At 42.7% G+C, this 16,079-nt stretch overlaps 1 protein-coding gene across 4 annotated transcripts in view; it reads left to right on the top strand.

Annotated features, from left to right (window-relative positions):
- The first annotated feature begins 2,184 nt into the window (after positions 1–2,184).
- The window catches only part of birc6 (baculoviral IAP repeat containing 6), a 168,820-nt gene continuing 154,925 nt past the window's right edge, over positions 2,185–16,079 (top strand). For 3 of the 4 annotated variants that reach the window (XM_030440975.1, XM_030440974.1, XM_030440973.1), the window contains exon 1: positions 2,185–2,616. In XM_030440975.1, coding sequence (XP_030296835.1) covers positions 2,406–2,616 — 211 coding nt within the window. In that variant the 5' untranslated portion in view covers positions 2,185–2,405. The remainder of the gene's footprint in view (positions 2,617–16,079) is intronic. The other variant, XM_030440976.1, reaches the window with a different exon arrangement.

Genomic DNA, 16,079 nt, shown 5'->3' with positions numbered 1-16,079 from the left:
ACTTTCAAAATGATTTTATTTTACTAATAAAAATAACCAAAAGTATTGCCATTAACAGAGCAACTCAAACCATGAAGAATGGAGTGAGTGAGTGTGTGTCAGGGTTATCATAGTTTTTACATTTTCATTAGTTTTTATTTTAATTTTAGTTTTTCAGTTAGTTTTTAATCTCAGTTTAGTTTTAATTAGTTTAACAAGTGATTAAGCAGTTTTAGTTTAGTCTTTATCTGGGAATTTAATTTATTTAGTTAATAACACTGGTGTGTGTGTGTGTGTGTGTGTGTGCATGAACGGCCTAGCAACTTTGGAGAGGAGCTTGCTCTTGATGACTTTCGGCAAGACCATATTTAACTTCACTTGGACTCCGCAACATGAAGCTGATCAATGACCCAGTGTGCACTTTATGCAGTCATAAGGTTCCTGGTTCTTTCATTCATATGGGACTGTCCACCAGTGTGTGTGTGTGTGTGTGTATATATATATATATTTATATACATATACATATACACATACATATATGTATGGGCCAGGGCACCAAAACAGAATGCCCCCCCCAATATGTATGGAATTGGGGGGGGCATTTTGATTGATCAACTAAAGTAGTCAAAGTGAAAAAAAGATTTCTACAAAGTAATGTCAATTGATTAAAAATGTGTAATGTTAATATGCTATTTTGTTCCATTCTCCTTTTCAAAACTGCTTAAGCTCTGTCAGGTTGCATGGGGATTGGGCGTGAACAGCCATTTTAAAGTCCAGCCACAAAGGCAACAGCTGTTGTATGCAGAGTCTCTCACATCTCACCTACTAAAGATTTTATCTCCTTTGGAGTAGTAATTGGAGTATTGGTCGCTTCCCTCACTTGGCACAGTCACTCAGTTTGTGAGAGCAGCCTGTTCTAGACAGATTTACATGTGTGCCATATTTCTTCCATTTCTTAATGGTGGATTTAACTACTACATGAGCTGAAATCTGCTGCTTTGCAGAGTGGGAGAGCCCAGAAGGGCTGAATTGTGTCAAACACTGGAAAAGACTTGGTTTTGAAAACATCCAAGCTTAGCACCTTCTTATGTGAACAAACATGCATGTACACAACAAGCAAAATCAAGATAAGTAAAAGTGATCGAGGCCATGCACACGATAAGATATGTATAATATAGACCACGTGGTGGACAACTTTGTCACATGGTGTGAGCTTAACCACCTGCAGCTCAACACAACAAAGACCAAAGAGCTGGTGGTGGATCTGAGGAGAACCAGGACACCAATGACTCCAGTTTCCATCATGGGGCACAACGTGGACATCGTTGAACACTACAAATATCTGGGGGTGTTCATTGACAATAAACTGGACTGGTCTAAGAACATTGATGTCCTTTACAAGAAGGGACAGAGCCACCTCTATTTTTTGAGGAGGCTCCACTCCTTTAACATCTGCCGGACTATAATGGGAATGTTTTATGAGTCTTCGGTGGCCAGTGCTATTCTGTTTGCTGTTGTGTGCTGGGGCAGCAGACTGAGAGTAGCAGATGCCAACAGACTCAACAAGCTGATCAGGAAGGCCAGTGGCGTTGTGGGGCCAGAGCTGGACACTTTGTCAGCAGTGTCAGACAGAGGATGCTGTTGAAGTTGTGGGCATTACTGCAGTATGGCTCTCATCCTCTCCACAATGCTCTGGTCAAACAGAGCTCCAAAATGCATCACTGAGCGCCACAGGTAGTCATTCCTCCCTCTGATGATTGGACTCAAATGGCTATAAATAAATAAATAAATATATATATATATATATATATGTGTGTGTGTGTATCTATGTATATTTCCCATACCACATATATAATGCACTGTATATCTGTAAATACTTGGAGTGGTCATTGAACACTTTATTATTTTATTCTTATTTCTGAAACAAAAACAATTTCCCCCCTGTGATTAATAAAGTATTCTGATTCGGATTCTGATAATTTGATGTAATTTATCCTACGATATGCTAATCATTGTCAGGGCTAATGTTTAAAGTTTAGTTTAGAATTGCTTGAGGTTGAGGTATACAACTGCTTGGCACAATAAAATAAATATTGTATCCTCTATTACTTGTTATTTCTGCAGAGCTCTTATTTTGATTTCTTGTTACTGTGTCCATCCGTTGTTCTCGTTTACCGCTGGTGTTATCGCGGGAGGTGACATAGATACGCTAGTTCCGTGTAACTGACAGAAAGTCCTGCCTGAAGTTCCTCAGCGTTGATGGTGAATAGCCACTGCTGCGGCAACGGACGGAGGAGGAGAAGCCGCAGAAGGAGTAGGCTGTGGCAGAGGACTAATAGTTCGGAGCCAGTCTTACAGATTAAACAGTATTACGTGTATCACCGGATCCTAACAAACACCAGAAGGGAAGAGAAGAATAAGGAAAGATGGCGGCCGCGGCCTCGCCGGGCTCCGGCTCGTCCACCTCCTCAGACTGGATTGTACTGAGAGACGGTTGCCTGCGTTGCGACGAGGAGGGCCTGCGAAGCCTCTCTTACCACCCGGCCCTCAACGCTATCTTGGCCGTTACCAGCCGTGGCAGTATCAAAGTAATTGACGGCACTTCGGGAGCGATTCTCCAGGTTTCGGCGCTGCACGGTAAGCACCGGTGCCCTCTATGAAGCCGTGACACAATCAGTTTCAGTTATGACAAGTCAACCTCTGGTTGTCAACAGACATTAAACACGACACAGGATAAGTTGTAACCTATGCTAGCTAACGTTAGCGGCTCCTAGCAGTTATCTCTGGGCCTTACTAGTTAGATTATTTGGCAAACAAGAGTCGTACAGTCCGTTCTGCAGGTGAAACAACACATTCTTTGGACGTTTATCTGTTTGTGGTCCAATTGAAACCAGTGCGTTCCAACGCCAATGTTTGTCTACGTTATTGCTCACCACATTTGCGACATATTGACCATGCAAGCTAACTAATAGCTAGACAGTTAACTCAGCCGTGCGACCGTCCCTGTCATTCTAGTCGTCAGTCACGATGTGTTGTCAGAAGAAATGCTACAATTCATATCTGAGATACCTGAAGGAGACTGTCGAGTAAAAGGTAGCGTAGTGTGCTTATGTGAATCGCTGCTATAGCCACCAGGCTACCTAGCGGCTTTTTAAAAGCTTTTTAACTTTACAGCATATCGTTCGCACTGTCAGTCACTTGGATGCATTGATGTGTTGCTGAAAGTAACCTGATTGATGCGGCAGTATTTGTATAATGGGTCACGATTGCCGGTTTGGCTAACCTGACAAATACCCCTTTCACACCGGACAAAAAAATCTAATTTACATCCGCCAACATCTGGTTTATGCAACATGAATGTATATGATCGAGATTTACTCTTGGGACAATCAACCATTTAGTAGTGTCTGGTATTTATCACCTCCGGCTCGGCCCGGCTGTGATATGAACACGCTAATACACTCCTTTTTTCAGGCGCGATGCTATGACGTGTGTTGAAGTTAAGGCCGTTGACATGTTAGTAAGGCTGCTCCGAGATGAACTGCGCCTGGGCTGGAAAGAGGATGCTAGGCGGCAGCAGCAGGGGACAGAGCCAAAAAGCTGCGATATAGTCGGACAGTTTTCCAACAGTCTTCAATCTGCACAGGAAGTCAAAGAAACTCACATCCTTGTTAGATCCGTTTGTAAGCTGTCCTCAATGATTCTTAATCATGACACTACAGTCTACCAAAGCGCTGCACATGTAGTCAGTTTTCTGCTGTTTAGATCACTTGAGCGGCCATGTCCCTCTCAACCAAAATACATAAACCGAGAACATTAACAGTTACACACAAAAGAGAAATATAAGACTATAACTGTAATTATTGATCTCTTAGGTAGGCTATTGGTTGCTGTTGGGCCTTCACATCTGAATCCTGACATTCCACTTACCAGAAGTTTTGTGTTGTTAAGTACTTCAGCAGGCCGAATGATATTGGTCCAGTGTTTACACAGACAACATTTTTTGTATGCAGTTTATATTATGAATGCAGGCCATTTAGTCTCCACATAAGCCACACCGGATGTTTTCTGTGGACAGAAAAGCCTTAACCTTCAAAATCAAACAAATGACATTAAAATCTCTCCAATTCAACAAAATTAAAATGGTTCTATAAAATCATTATATTGAGTCAACATCTAAACTAATTAGTTATGAGGTTGGAGTCACTGCAGTCATGTGTGCATGATGTCGGGTCAGGATCAAGTCGCACACAAATCTAACCGTGATGAACCCTGTTCATCGATTCTGCGCAGGACTGGCTGATCTCAAATGAGCCTAACATCTTTCAGTCCCTATCTGTCAGTGTCAGTGCTGAGTTTGAAAGAGAGACAGATGTTAAAGATGCTAATATAGTTGCTGTTGTTTGTAGCTTCCGTGTGGTCTGAGCCAAGTCAACCTCCTCATCAGTACTGTGCATGTGCAGCTCATCAGATCAGGAATAAAAAAAGTTGTGTCTAATTCAGAATATTATTAGGTTTTTTAGTTGAACAACATTTGCATGTATTCTGATGAGGTGTACAGTGTGCTGCTTTCTGCTTTTCCAGATTTTCTGGCTTGTTGGTGAGGACGAATGGGACACACAAGCGGATAAAAACAGAAAGGCAAACTTGTACACTGGAAATGTGAACAGCATTTATTGCATTTATTAGTGGGTTAACCTGCGTTTAACAAAAGCCTTGTTTACACACTAATTCAATGTAAAAGTGTTATGACATTTTTATCAAGACTAGCACCCAGAGAAAAAAGGTTACTGCTCAAAGCTTGCTCCTTTATGGCTATGGAGCCATAAAGGAACTCAATGAGAGTTCTCATTTCAGTCTTGTTGTAGTCTTTTTTGGTCTCAAACATTTCTCATTTGTTTCTCCTAAAATTCCCTAGGAGCAATAGGTGAGACTTGAGACTTTACCACTCAAACCTTGCTCCTTTCCAGCACTGAGGAGACATTCTGAAACTTCATTGAGAGCTTGAGGAGATCTCCTCTGAAACTTACAGGGAGCCCAAGTTGAGATTTTCTGTTTCTCAGGAGAAACAATTGAGAAACAGGAGAAATCAGCCACAGCCTCACTTTGGTCTCACAGAGATCTCTTAGTTGTCTAGGAGAAATGAATAAGACACTACTGAGATCTCTTTTCCGATTTTCGTTTCCTCTGGGCAATTAAAGTTTTCTAAAAATTTAACTCATGGTGAATGCAGACCACTCAAAGTTTTCGGTAGCTGCTAGTCAGTACAGCTACAGTCATAGCTCGATTAGGCCATTTAATTGGACAACTGCCATTGTCCAAGTATACAAGTCCCAGTAGAGAATCAATTTATTGATACAAGTATGTCCGACTCCGCGATGGTAGGTGGAGATATGCACCGTTTCAGCTAGTTGCTACTGGACCTTCACCCAGTTGACCTATTATATCACGTACCAAATAAGTTGGCAGCATAAGAAGTAGCAAATAGGTTGCACAGCAAACAGTGAAGACATGGATCACTTTACAGTGCTGTACATTACATGATATATTGTACTAATATTTTTGTTGTTGTCTTCCTCTTTCGTTTTTCCCGGCTTCCTGCTAAGGCTTTATGCCATGGACGACTTTTGGGTCAATGCCCGGCGTGGGGACTGAGGTGCATGCACAGAACGCAGGGGCCAGTTCAGGTCCGACTAAGATGTATACATGAAATGGTGAACCGACTTCCAACCGCATTATCTGGTTGTCTTAGCCCAACTTATAGAAGTAATTTTTTCTTTCAATTTGGCACATAGCCAATTCCGGAATTACATTTCAGTGTTTTACCCACTGTGTGTGTGTGTGTGTGTGTGTGTGTTGCAACTATTTTTTAAATTCGTCAATACAAACGTGTTTATTGTTAAACACGTTTGTTACCCTGCCTATGAGACCCGCGATGTTCATTCAAGCCACGCTGGACTCATTTACATGCCTGTTTTTTTTCTTTCAGAGATTAGGGCTGCTCGATTATGGCAAAAATCATAATCATGATTATTTTTGATTGATATTGTAATCACGATTATTAACAACGATTATTCATTGATTTGAGAATAAGCACTTATGGAACTTTGAACTCTGGTATTTCTTTTAACACGATAAGTTTGAACTGAAAAACAAGAAAAATGCAAATGAATAAGAGAAAAATATATCAATAAATTGAATTAAATAATATGTAAAAATAAAAAGTGAACACTATCCCGGAGCGGCTCGACCATAGGTCTGTTGTGGTGGCAAAATATAATGCTGTTGATACTTCTCTTGCAACTTTTCCGCAACATTCGTCACAAAGGGCAGGCAGCGCAATTCTGCTGATATGGTGACGTGTTGGTAACACATACCGCTTGTCCAATGTGTTAATCAGTTTATTGAACCCCGGGTCGCTAACGGTGTTGATAGGGCACATGTCTTTGGCAATCCTGTATGTGACGGCATCCGTTATTTCTTAATGCCTGTGGGAGCTGGGTGGATATGCGGTGGCATTGTAAAGTGTGTCCTTAATTTGAGGACTGTGTGGCGGTGGCAGGAGTCGAGGAGCTTTTCTTTTTTTTTTTTTAAGATTTTTTATGGCATAGACACCTTTATTAAGCAGTAGACAGATAGGAAATGTGGGAGAGAGGGGGATGTGACATGCAGCAAAGGACCTCCAGCCAGAATTGGACCGGGGTCGGCTGCGTATGTGGCATGCACTCTAACCACTCGACCACCTGCACGCCGAGCTTTTCATTTTTGAGGTTTTTTTTTTGTTCCTTCACTACTTCGTCATGTATTACTCTGTGTGGACATTAAATGGTTAAATAAATTGGTCATGTTCTCTTGAGGTGCAGACACGGTCGCGTGACGTATCATGCACAATATCTCCGTTTGTTCCAAGTCAGACTCCTCGAAACCGAAGTGTTTCAACACCACAGAATTCGCTTTACCTTTCTTCCTGACCAAAGGCTGCCTTTCTGCCATCTTCTACCGTCTTCTTCTACACGTTTTTTCAAAATACGCACTGGCAATACGCACAGGCGTGGCTGAAAGCAAACATTTTCAGGTGGGGCGGGGCGGAGTGCACAGGTGGAGATGGAAGGGTTCGCTGCATTTACCACACAAGACACGGCGTGCGGCAAGCCAAAATCGAAGTTCAATTAATCACCAAGCCCTAAGAGAGATTCCAGACATCATGTCCTGCTCCAGTTCAGTTTTAAAATTGCAGTGCAATATGGAGCATTTCTCCTGCTGGCTGCTAACGGTACGATCAGAGCAGTACTGGTTCTATGCGTTTTGGTGCCCTGGCCCAGATTAGGTTTCGGTGTCGCCGAATTTTAGCGTCCTACATGAGTTAATGACCATCAAATGTTGTCGGATATTTTTTATCAAGTGTGCCAGGTAATATAAAAATATGTTAATAGTTCCCCTTATTCACAGCTCGTAATTGAAATGCTGTCAATGCCAATTTTACCAGCTGCTCTGTTTTATCCTGTTATAGAAATCCACCTTGACAAAGAAACAAAAAAGAAAGCAGCTCTTAAAGAAATCATTGAAAAGGACTTTTCCTGAATGTGTTCCTCACTTTTGACCTTTTCCTTTAGAATAAAAACGGAAAAATTGTAATTTCAGTAAATTATTTTAAAATTATTATTATTACCAAATATTTGGAAGGAATATGATTATGATGGTACAAATACAAATGTATTGCGTTATTAAATTCTGTGTTGGTGCTCAAAAGATGTTCACTAAAGAGAGAGAGAGTAAGCTGGAACACCTCAGGAAGGACAGAGGCAACTGTTGAACTGAGTTGGCTATACTGAGAAGGGAGCTAAAGGAGAGGAAGAGAAACACTTTTCAGTCCACAAGCAAAACTGAATTCCATACAATCCCTTGTTCAAACAGACCCCCATCAGATCCAGACCGCACCCAGCCACGTTGAAAAACTACACCTACTGAAGTATAGTACAGCCCATCCCAAGAGGACTGTACCCTCTCACCAAGCCAGCATTCACTAAGGATGCGCTGATTCAGATATTCAGTATTGGTATAGGTCCAATATTCACCAAAATCACTAGCTAGATTATCTGAGAGGGGAAACTGTATTATCCAATCCAATTTATAAGCTGAAGTGCTCCCATAAATGCTTGAACTGTGTGCGACATACTGTGAAGAGAGCAGTATGCGTCATGTGACTAGCCCAGTGGTTCTCAGTAGGGATGTGCATCTGGTTTCGTTTGGGAACCGGTTCTGAGTCAAATGATTCTTTGGAATCGCTAACAAAAACCCTTTCTGCTATCGATTTTTCCCTACTCGTACCCTACTCGCAAATTTTGCGATGACGTCACACACACAAGCTGCTGCAGAGCAGAGGTGAGCTGAGCTGCTACATGCGATGCACTGTGGAGAAATGTCGTCCCGTCTGGCTGCATTTCACAAAGAAGGACAACATCTCGGGGATCGTCACCTGTAATACCTGTAGGAGGGATCTGCGCGCCAAACGCGGTAATGCAACTAATATGTCCAAGCATTTGGCCATACAACACGGCATTACACTCCAGCAATGCCGTGTGTTTGACGCACTTAGCAGCACCAGTGCTAGCACTAGCACAGCAGGTAAAATTAAACAACTGGCTAACGTCGTGTGATAATGATAAAAATGAGGTTAATTTAATCAGCCCTGCCCATTCCTTGTTTGTTGTTCCTCTTGTTCCTCTATGAGATTATCCTTAGCCAATAGCCACTTGACTTGTGGACTCATTTTACTCATTTGAGTATTGTTTATTTGTTTATTGAGGACTCATTTGAGTATTGTTTATTTGTTTATTGAGGACTCATTTGAGTATTGTTTATTCTCAGCAGTGAATAATTAAGATTTATATTAAATAACCAGGTTGTATTCTTTTCTGTACTCATTTACAACTTGTTTTTCAGCCTATTTGGGAATCGATAAGAGAATCAATAAAAAACTGGATCGATAAACAGGAATCGATAAAGCATCGGAATCGCTAAATCCTTATCAATATACATCCCTAGTTCTCAGTGCAGGACGCAAAGGTCTATTTCCACTGGATATTAGTCTGCTGCATAACGTCTCCACTTTCACTTTAGTCTGTGTTAACTTCCAGCAGGTCCGCTGCGCTGCGTGTCTGCTCCGTCCAGCTCCGGCAGTCCGGAGCCCTCCGGAACAGATACACAGGACTTCTATATATCTGGCGGATGCCGGAGCACGAAGCAGCAATTCAGCTGAATTTTGCACCGAGCAGACAGGAAGTCAAGTGCTGAAATAACAATATAACATCCGGTTACTTTTCAAAATAAAACACTCCGTGTTGACACCAGCACACAAAAAGAGACAAACACAAGCTCTTCTGCTAATCCCTCGGTCGGGAACTATGGAGCAGGAAATATGACGATGCTTACATAGACCTTGGGTTTACTGTGAACATGGTCGGAAATGAGGAAAGACCTGTTTGTGTTTTATGCCTAAAAACTCTGGCAGCGGACAGCATGAAAACCATTTTGATAATCAGGTGATTGTATGCAGTATGCTCATCCAGTGGTTTATACAAATAAATAAATAACTATTATAAGGTTCTCAATAGTATTTCAATTCAGGGGGGCGTGAAAAAATTTCTGTCCTCTGGGGGGGCATGACAAATAATAAGTGAGAACCACTGGACTTGCCTGAGCGAGCTTGAGTGAGAGTCATCATGTAAGCTGTGTAAGTTATCAGAAGATTAAGGCGAAGCAGCTGAGTGCAAATTGTGCACTGCAAGTGTTTCAATGGGTGGCAAGCACCGTTGGAAACTTCAGCACCACTGCCTTGATAAAACACTTGCAGAAACACAATGAGAGGGATTGTGCTGAATTTTTACGGATGATGAGTGCCAGGAAGCAAAGTGCATCTCAAAAACCAATGCCATTTTTCCGCTAGCACGTTTGGGCATGCTGAGTCAAACTGAGATACATACATCATAGGGCTGCACGATATATCGTTTGAGAATCACCATCGCGATGTACATGTGTGCAATAGTCACATCGCAGAGCCTGCTATGTAGGATGCAAATTAACTCATCTAATTTCAAAAGGCACCTGACACACACTGTGCATGCAGACTCTGCATGCTCAGCAATCCACCATTCACATTAGTTCTTAATCAGTGTGCCGAAGCAGACCAGCCCCTGCACATGGAGTGAGTCGCTGGTAACAACATTGAAAAATGAGCAATGAACAAGAGAAAATCGCGAGATCGAAGACTTGGTGCCAAAAAGAAAAGCAATTTCAGTTATCTGGAATTATTTCGGCTACAAGAAGGATGATATTGACCAAACACGTGTTCTGTGTCGACAGTGTGTTGCATCTGTTGCCACAACGAGGTAACACCATTAATTTATTTTAACATTTATGTCGGTACCACACAGCAGAGTCCTGCACAGGTCTTATTTTGAAAACCTGCCCGTACACGCCATACTTAAAACTGCATCCGACCCGTTTTCCTATAGTAGCACAAATTAGATTTCGCACCCGAGCCGACCCGCTATAAACTGTTACCGACGCCCGACCAACACCCGAAGGAAAATTAGACAGGCGTAATTTTTATAAATGAAAGTAAGCCAGCTGGGGAATGGGAGTTCTGGGAGGGCGTGTAGCACCCTATAATGTAATAATTTCCTGAAAATGTAATAACGCCTGAAAATGTAATAAAATTTGCACTTAACTCGATCGAAAATGTAATAAAACCCAATAATGTAATAACTTCACCAATAATGTAATAACTTCACCAATAATGTAATAAAATATCCTGACTGATATTGTAATAACATTTTTACCAATAATGTAATACCTTATTACATTATTGGGAATTTATTACATTTTCAGGTGGGTCTTTTTATTTCAAAACTGATAATGTAATACTTAACAGATAATGTAATATCTTTCTATAAATGCACGGAATCTCTGTCTGTGTGTGTGTTTGTGTGTGTGTGTGTCTGTTGGTCAAATATCTCTGCGGATAAGGATCACACTGACTCGAGACTTTCAACATGGCTGCTGCGTGGTTCAGTGGTGTGCATCTAAGCATTTGTTTGGACTGCAATGATACCGTGAATAAAGTATTTCATAAATGCTTTACACATTCCGCCGAGCATTGTCCACCAGAGCCACCACAGTCACGTGCGCACCAGAGCCAATCACTGCACACCGTGGCCACGTGCGCACCAGAGCCAATCACTGCAGAGCTCAAGCCCACGACATACCTGAAAAAACAAGCGGATTTATACCTGCAGCGGAGCGAGCTGGACCGGGATTTTGCCGGCGGTTCGGTCCCGTTCTGTTCTGTTCTGTGCATCTAAACTGACTGTAGTGGATTAATGAGATTAAACGAGTCCGGACCGAATCTGCTCGGGTCTGAGGAGATCTGGAGACGCGCGGACAACAAAGTGGAATCAGAATTTGTGGATGTTCGTGTGTAGCTAGCCGCTAGCTACACGGCCCACCTCCCGAGGCGACGGACCGGCCTCATCGGCACGTCCAAAACCGGACCTAGGGTAAATAATGTCCGCCACGCTTTTTCGCGAACATTGCCGTCACGTTTGCTTTGTGTCTGGTGCAGGAAGAAACGGTGAAAACGGGCTTTTGCCACGAAAGTGTCCAAGCAGCAAGTTTGGTTGTTGAGGAACAGGAAGTTGTGGGAGGGACCTAGGTGGATGATTGACAGGCAACGACGGCCGGACAGTGATATTGAGAGTTGAGCGATTTGTGACATTTAGCGTGTTTGGAGTGTATAGTTAGTGTGTTCTGTAGTGCTTGGTGTAGTGTGTTTAGTGTGTAGTGGAGTCGATTTTTCGTTTAATGAGTCAGAACAATGAGAAGATGCTGAATGTGGAGCAGGCAGTGCAGCTCTCAAGGAGCACAGGCAGACCTGAGCATTGCCTGCATTTAAATGTAAATAGTTACATATAACTTTGTGCATACATTTAAAAAATTTACAAATTTAGCAAACAATTTATATTTGCATTATAAGTAAAAAAAAAAAAAAAAAAGGGTTTGTTGTAAATATCGCAAGAAAGAGCGCCATTGTGCATCTAGTTTGTGTAATTATCATGTACACCATTGAGAAATGTACAAAGATGTAGCTTCGTCTCGCTCTTCGTACGCCATCTTTCTTGAATGCCGAGGCAGTTTGTTGTTGCTGGTGACGTAAAGAGGTCAGCTGGAGGTGTTTCTGTTACCACTAGTTGAAATGGGTACAGCGCCACCTAGCGTACCAGCGTATGACATGCTCCGGCCCAATAATCCGATTTTCTCTGCGGCATCTATATTCAGATAATTGCAGTTGTCTGGTTGAGTAGCATAGTCGAACTATGGCTGTAATCTGACTAAGCTGTGCATGTAAACGCACTGAGTGGTGGCTAGCTGAAAATATGTCCAGCAGCATTGAAGCTGTCCCTTTATATGATCACTTAAGTAAGTAAGTGAGTATGCAATGTCTCTGCATCAATACCTTCAGATTTCTGTAGGATACCAGAAAAAGTTTGATAATGGTAGGATAATGGTAGGCTTTAGACTGGTTTTTATTGACCATGTGGCTACATGCTAGTTTTTACTGATGCTAGCTTTTTGACACTTTAGCCAAGGCTTGGCTACTTCTTTAAATAGCTTAAAGTCCGTGTAAAGCGGCAAAAAAATTGTGTTATGAGTTTGTCACACCAAAGAAGCATGTATCATTGACCACTGAGCCAAATTTGAAAGATTAAAAAAATTGTTAAGTATATAAAATTAGTTCTCTAAATCATGGAAAAACAAGCACTTCTTTCTGCTGTGAAACGCTGGGGGCGTGTCAGTTAGAGGCGCTGGAACCACGCCCATGCGGCGGGGCTACACGTCATGTTAATGACGTCGGTGTTTCCCAGGTGTTCCCCTTGTCTATCTAAACCCGCGGACAGTTTATAATCATATAGATGCTGTTATAACGTGTATTGATTAAGATCCTGACCCACTAAACATCCTGGAAAGTGACGAAGTGAAGTTTTTCGCGCTAAATTACATAATTATACATAATCACCATCAGTAAACAGGACGCTGTCTGACTCTGTCACTCGCGGGGACGGAGGCTGTTTTCTGGGGGAAAGTTCCCTGTAGTCTCGGTCAGGAGGGCTGGCGGTCGCGGTGATTTATTTTCGTCAAACACTCGGTGAGTTAAACACTCTTGTGACAAGCGTGACAGACGTTGTTTTGTGAGCAGAAATGTGAGGAAGAGTCGGGAGGACAGGCAGGGGACGGACAGGAGGACAGACGCTTCTCCACATACAGCTGTGGGATGTGTTTTCCTCATATAAGTTGCTAAAGACAGTTATAGTTACTACGTTACTTTTGTTCGGTCATGTAACGTTGCTTTGTGGGACATTTCTCTGTATTTAGTTGAGTGAAGGACCTGTGCAGTTAGACTGTCAGACCGACACGCCCTCGCTCCGCGCCTCCGGATTATCCGTTCACACTGGGACGGCTCACCAATAATGCGGCCCTGATACTACCGCCACATACCTCCGGTGGGACCTGCCGTCAGCAGGACGGAGAGGGTCGGCTGCGGCGCGGCCACATCATGCCGGTGGGACCCGCCGTTAGCGGGACGGAGGGCCGGCTGTGGCGCGGCCACATCATGCCGGTGGGACCCGCCGTCAGCGGGACGGAGGGCCGGCTGCGGCGCGGTGGCCACATCATGCCGGTGGGACGCGCCGTCAGCGGGAGGGAGGGCATGCTGCGGCGCGGTGGCCACATCATGCCGGTGGGACCCGCCGTTAGCGGGACGGCGCAGCCACATCATGCCGGTGGGACCCGCCGTCAGCAGGACGGAGAGTGTCAGCGGCGGTCAGCAGCGGTCACATCTCCTCGTTGGCGGAGGAGAGGATGCAAGCCGGGGACGGAGTTGACCAGCGTCAATGGACTCCCCCGTTTCCTTACGTTTCATCCGAAGGAAACTTAAATAAGATAACAGCGCAGTCACCCTGCACACTGTGGCATCCAGGAAAGATACAGAGCGATGTGGAGGAGACATGGCTGGTTAGCTGACTGGTTGGCTGGTTAGCTAGCTGCAAACTATTGTAAGCAATGCAATCCGAAACTGGAGAGTGAGTGGGAGAACCGCTGAAGCCGATGCGCTGAACGTATTTATACCACTTCTGCAGCAGGGCGGGGTTTATCCAAATCATATGGCCGCCTTACGTAACGCGGCCATGATTTGCATGATCTCTGACCCGCCCATTAAATCCTGAACACAGAAATGTTGAAAAACTGTTTGTGAGCCTAGCTCCAAAATTAAATTCTACATGGCCGAATGGCTGTTACATGTTTTAAGTAAACACATTTATGACCCGTTTAATGTGTTTAGAAGAAAATGGCTGATTTTGGTTTACACAGACTTTAAGATGTCTATCAGAAAATAGTTTGATAGAATATGATGATACAGTGGTAGGCTACAGGCTAGATTTTTGTTATTGACCATATGTTACATGCTGATAAGAAGTTAATTAAAGGTTGAATTATGGAGAATGTTTATTAACCCTTAGGAGTCTGGGGTATAATTGGCCGTTTTTGACTACTTTTGATTTTACCATTATATTTCACCTTAAAAACTATTTACCTTGCCTTGTTTGGTGTCATTATTTTGAGCACTACCTCACATGTGTGACTGTACAGTTATTTTTTTATTTTGACATACTGTATTAACACAATGGACCTAAAATCACAAAAAAACATAAAATCTGAGTAGGCAAAAGTTGGATTTATTCACTGTGAAAACCACAAATATGTTTAACAAACCATTTTTATTACTTATAATGCAAATATAAATTGTTTGCTAAAATTGTGCATAAGTTAAAAATGTACAAAGTTATATGTAACTATTTACATTTAAATGCAGGCAATGCCTCAGGCTCAGGTCTCCCTCAGATCTCCTGCCTGCTCCACATTCAGCAGTCTCCTCATTGTTTTGACTCACAAAACAAAACAAAACAAACGACTCCACTACACACTAAACACACTACACTAAACACTACAGAACACACTAACTATACACTCCAAACATGCTAAATGTCACAAATCTCTCAACTCTCAAAACCCGCCATCTCTACCGCTCTCTATCATCGAATCACGTGTTTTGCCACATAATTTTGTGATTGGTTGGTATGGTGCCTTTTACCACCAATAGGGACATGTTTTTTGCATGCAAACACTTCTTGCTTGCAGACACTTTCGTGAGAAAAGCCAGTTTTTACCCTTTCTTCCTGCACCAAATGCACAGCAAACGTGATGATAATGTTAGCAAAAAAGTGCGGCAGACATTATTTATCATATCTCCGCTTTTACTTGGCCTATCAACACAATTTAAAAACAGGTATATAGTTTGAAGGCTGCTCCAACACATACGCCGGAACCGAGACCCACTGAGGCTGCTACATCATCTTAAATCAGTCACGTGATTTGATCACGCCAGCGTGATCGTCGACTCCTTAGGGTTAAAAGCTATATTTTTTAGGTACATTTCATAATATACTATCAGTATGACAGTATGTCAACTTGACATAGAGTAAGATGTCAATTTGATATTGAAAGTGATATAATAGCCATTTATGAGTGGATATGTAGGCCTATAATATTATGTCAGGTGTCATGTAATGTGTAGGTGTTATGAATGCTTATGTATACTCTCTTCAAATGAAGTGTTACTAAAAGTTGTTTTGTTGGTTTGTGGTTGTTTTCATGAGGTAGTGATTTGTTGGAAATCTGTGAAGTGAACAGGTATGTTTAGGAAAGAGTTACCTGGGGTCTCGAGTGCAGCTCAGAAGCTTATATCGGAGCAGGAATTCTGGTCTCCCAAGGAGATAAGTCCATCACCCACTCAGTAGGACCAGGATGTAGTCACATGTCCCTGCGTATCTGCACATGTGCATATGGTTGTATGCGTTAGGCGATATGAGGGGGGATGCCGTCCCCCTTGTTAGCAAAATTACCAAAAAAGCATCCCCCTTGTCAACCTGCCATCACTCTCCATCCACAAGCAGCAGATAGTGTGTGACAAATCACAAGCGGTC

Source organism: Sparus aurata, chromosome 15 (assembly GCF_900880675.1).
Source record: "Sparus aurata chromosome 15, fSpaAur1.1, whole genome shotgun sequence".
Taxonomy (NCBI): Eukaryota; Metazoa; Chordata; class Actinopteri; order Spariformes; family Sparidae; genus Sparus; species Sparus aurata.
The sequence above is the reverse complement of the archived record's forward strand: the minus strand, read 5'-3'. Positions and strand labels throughout refer to the sequence as shown.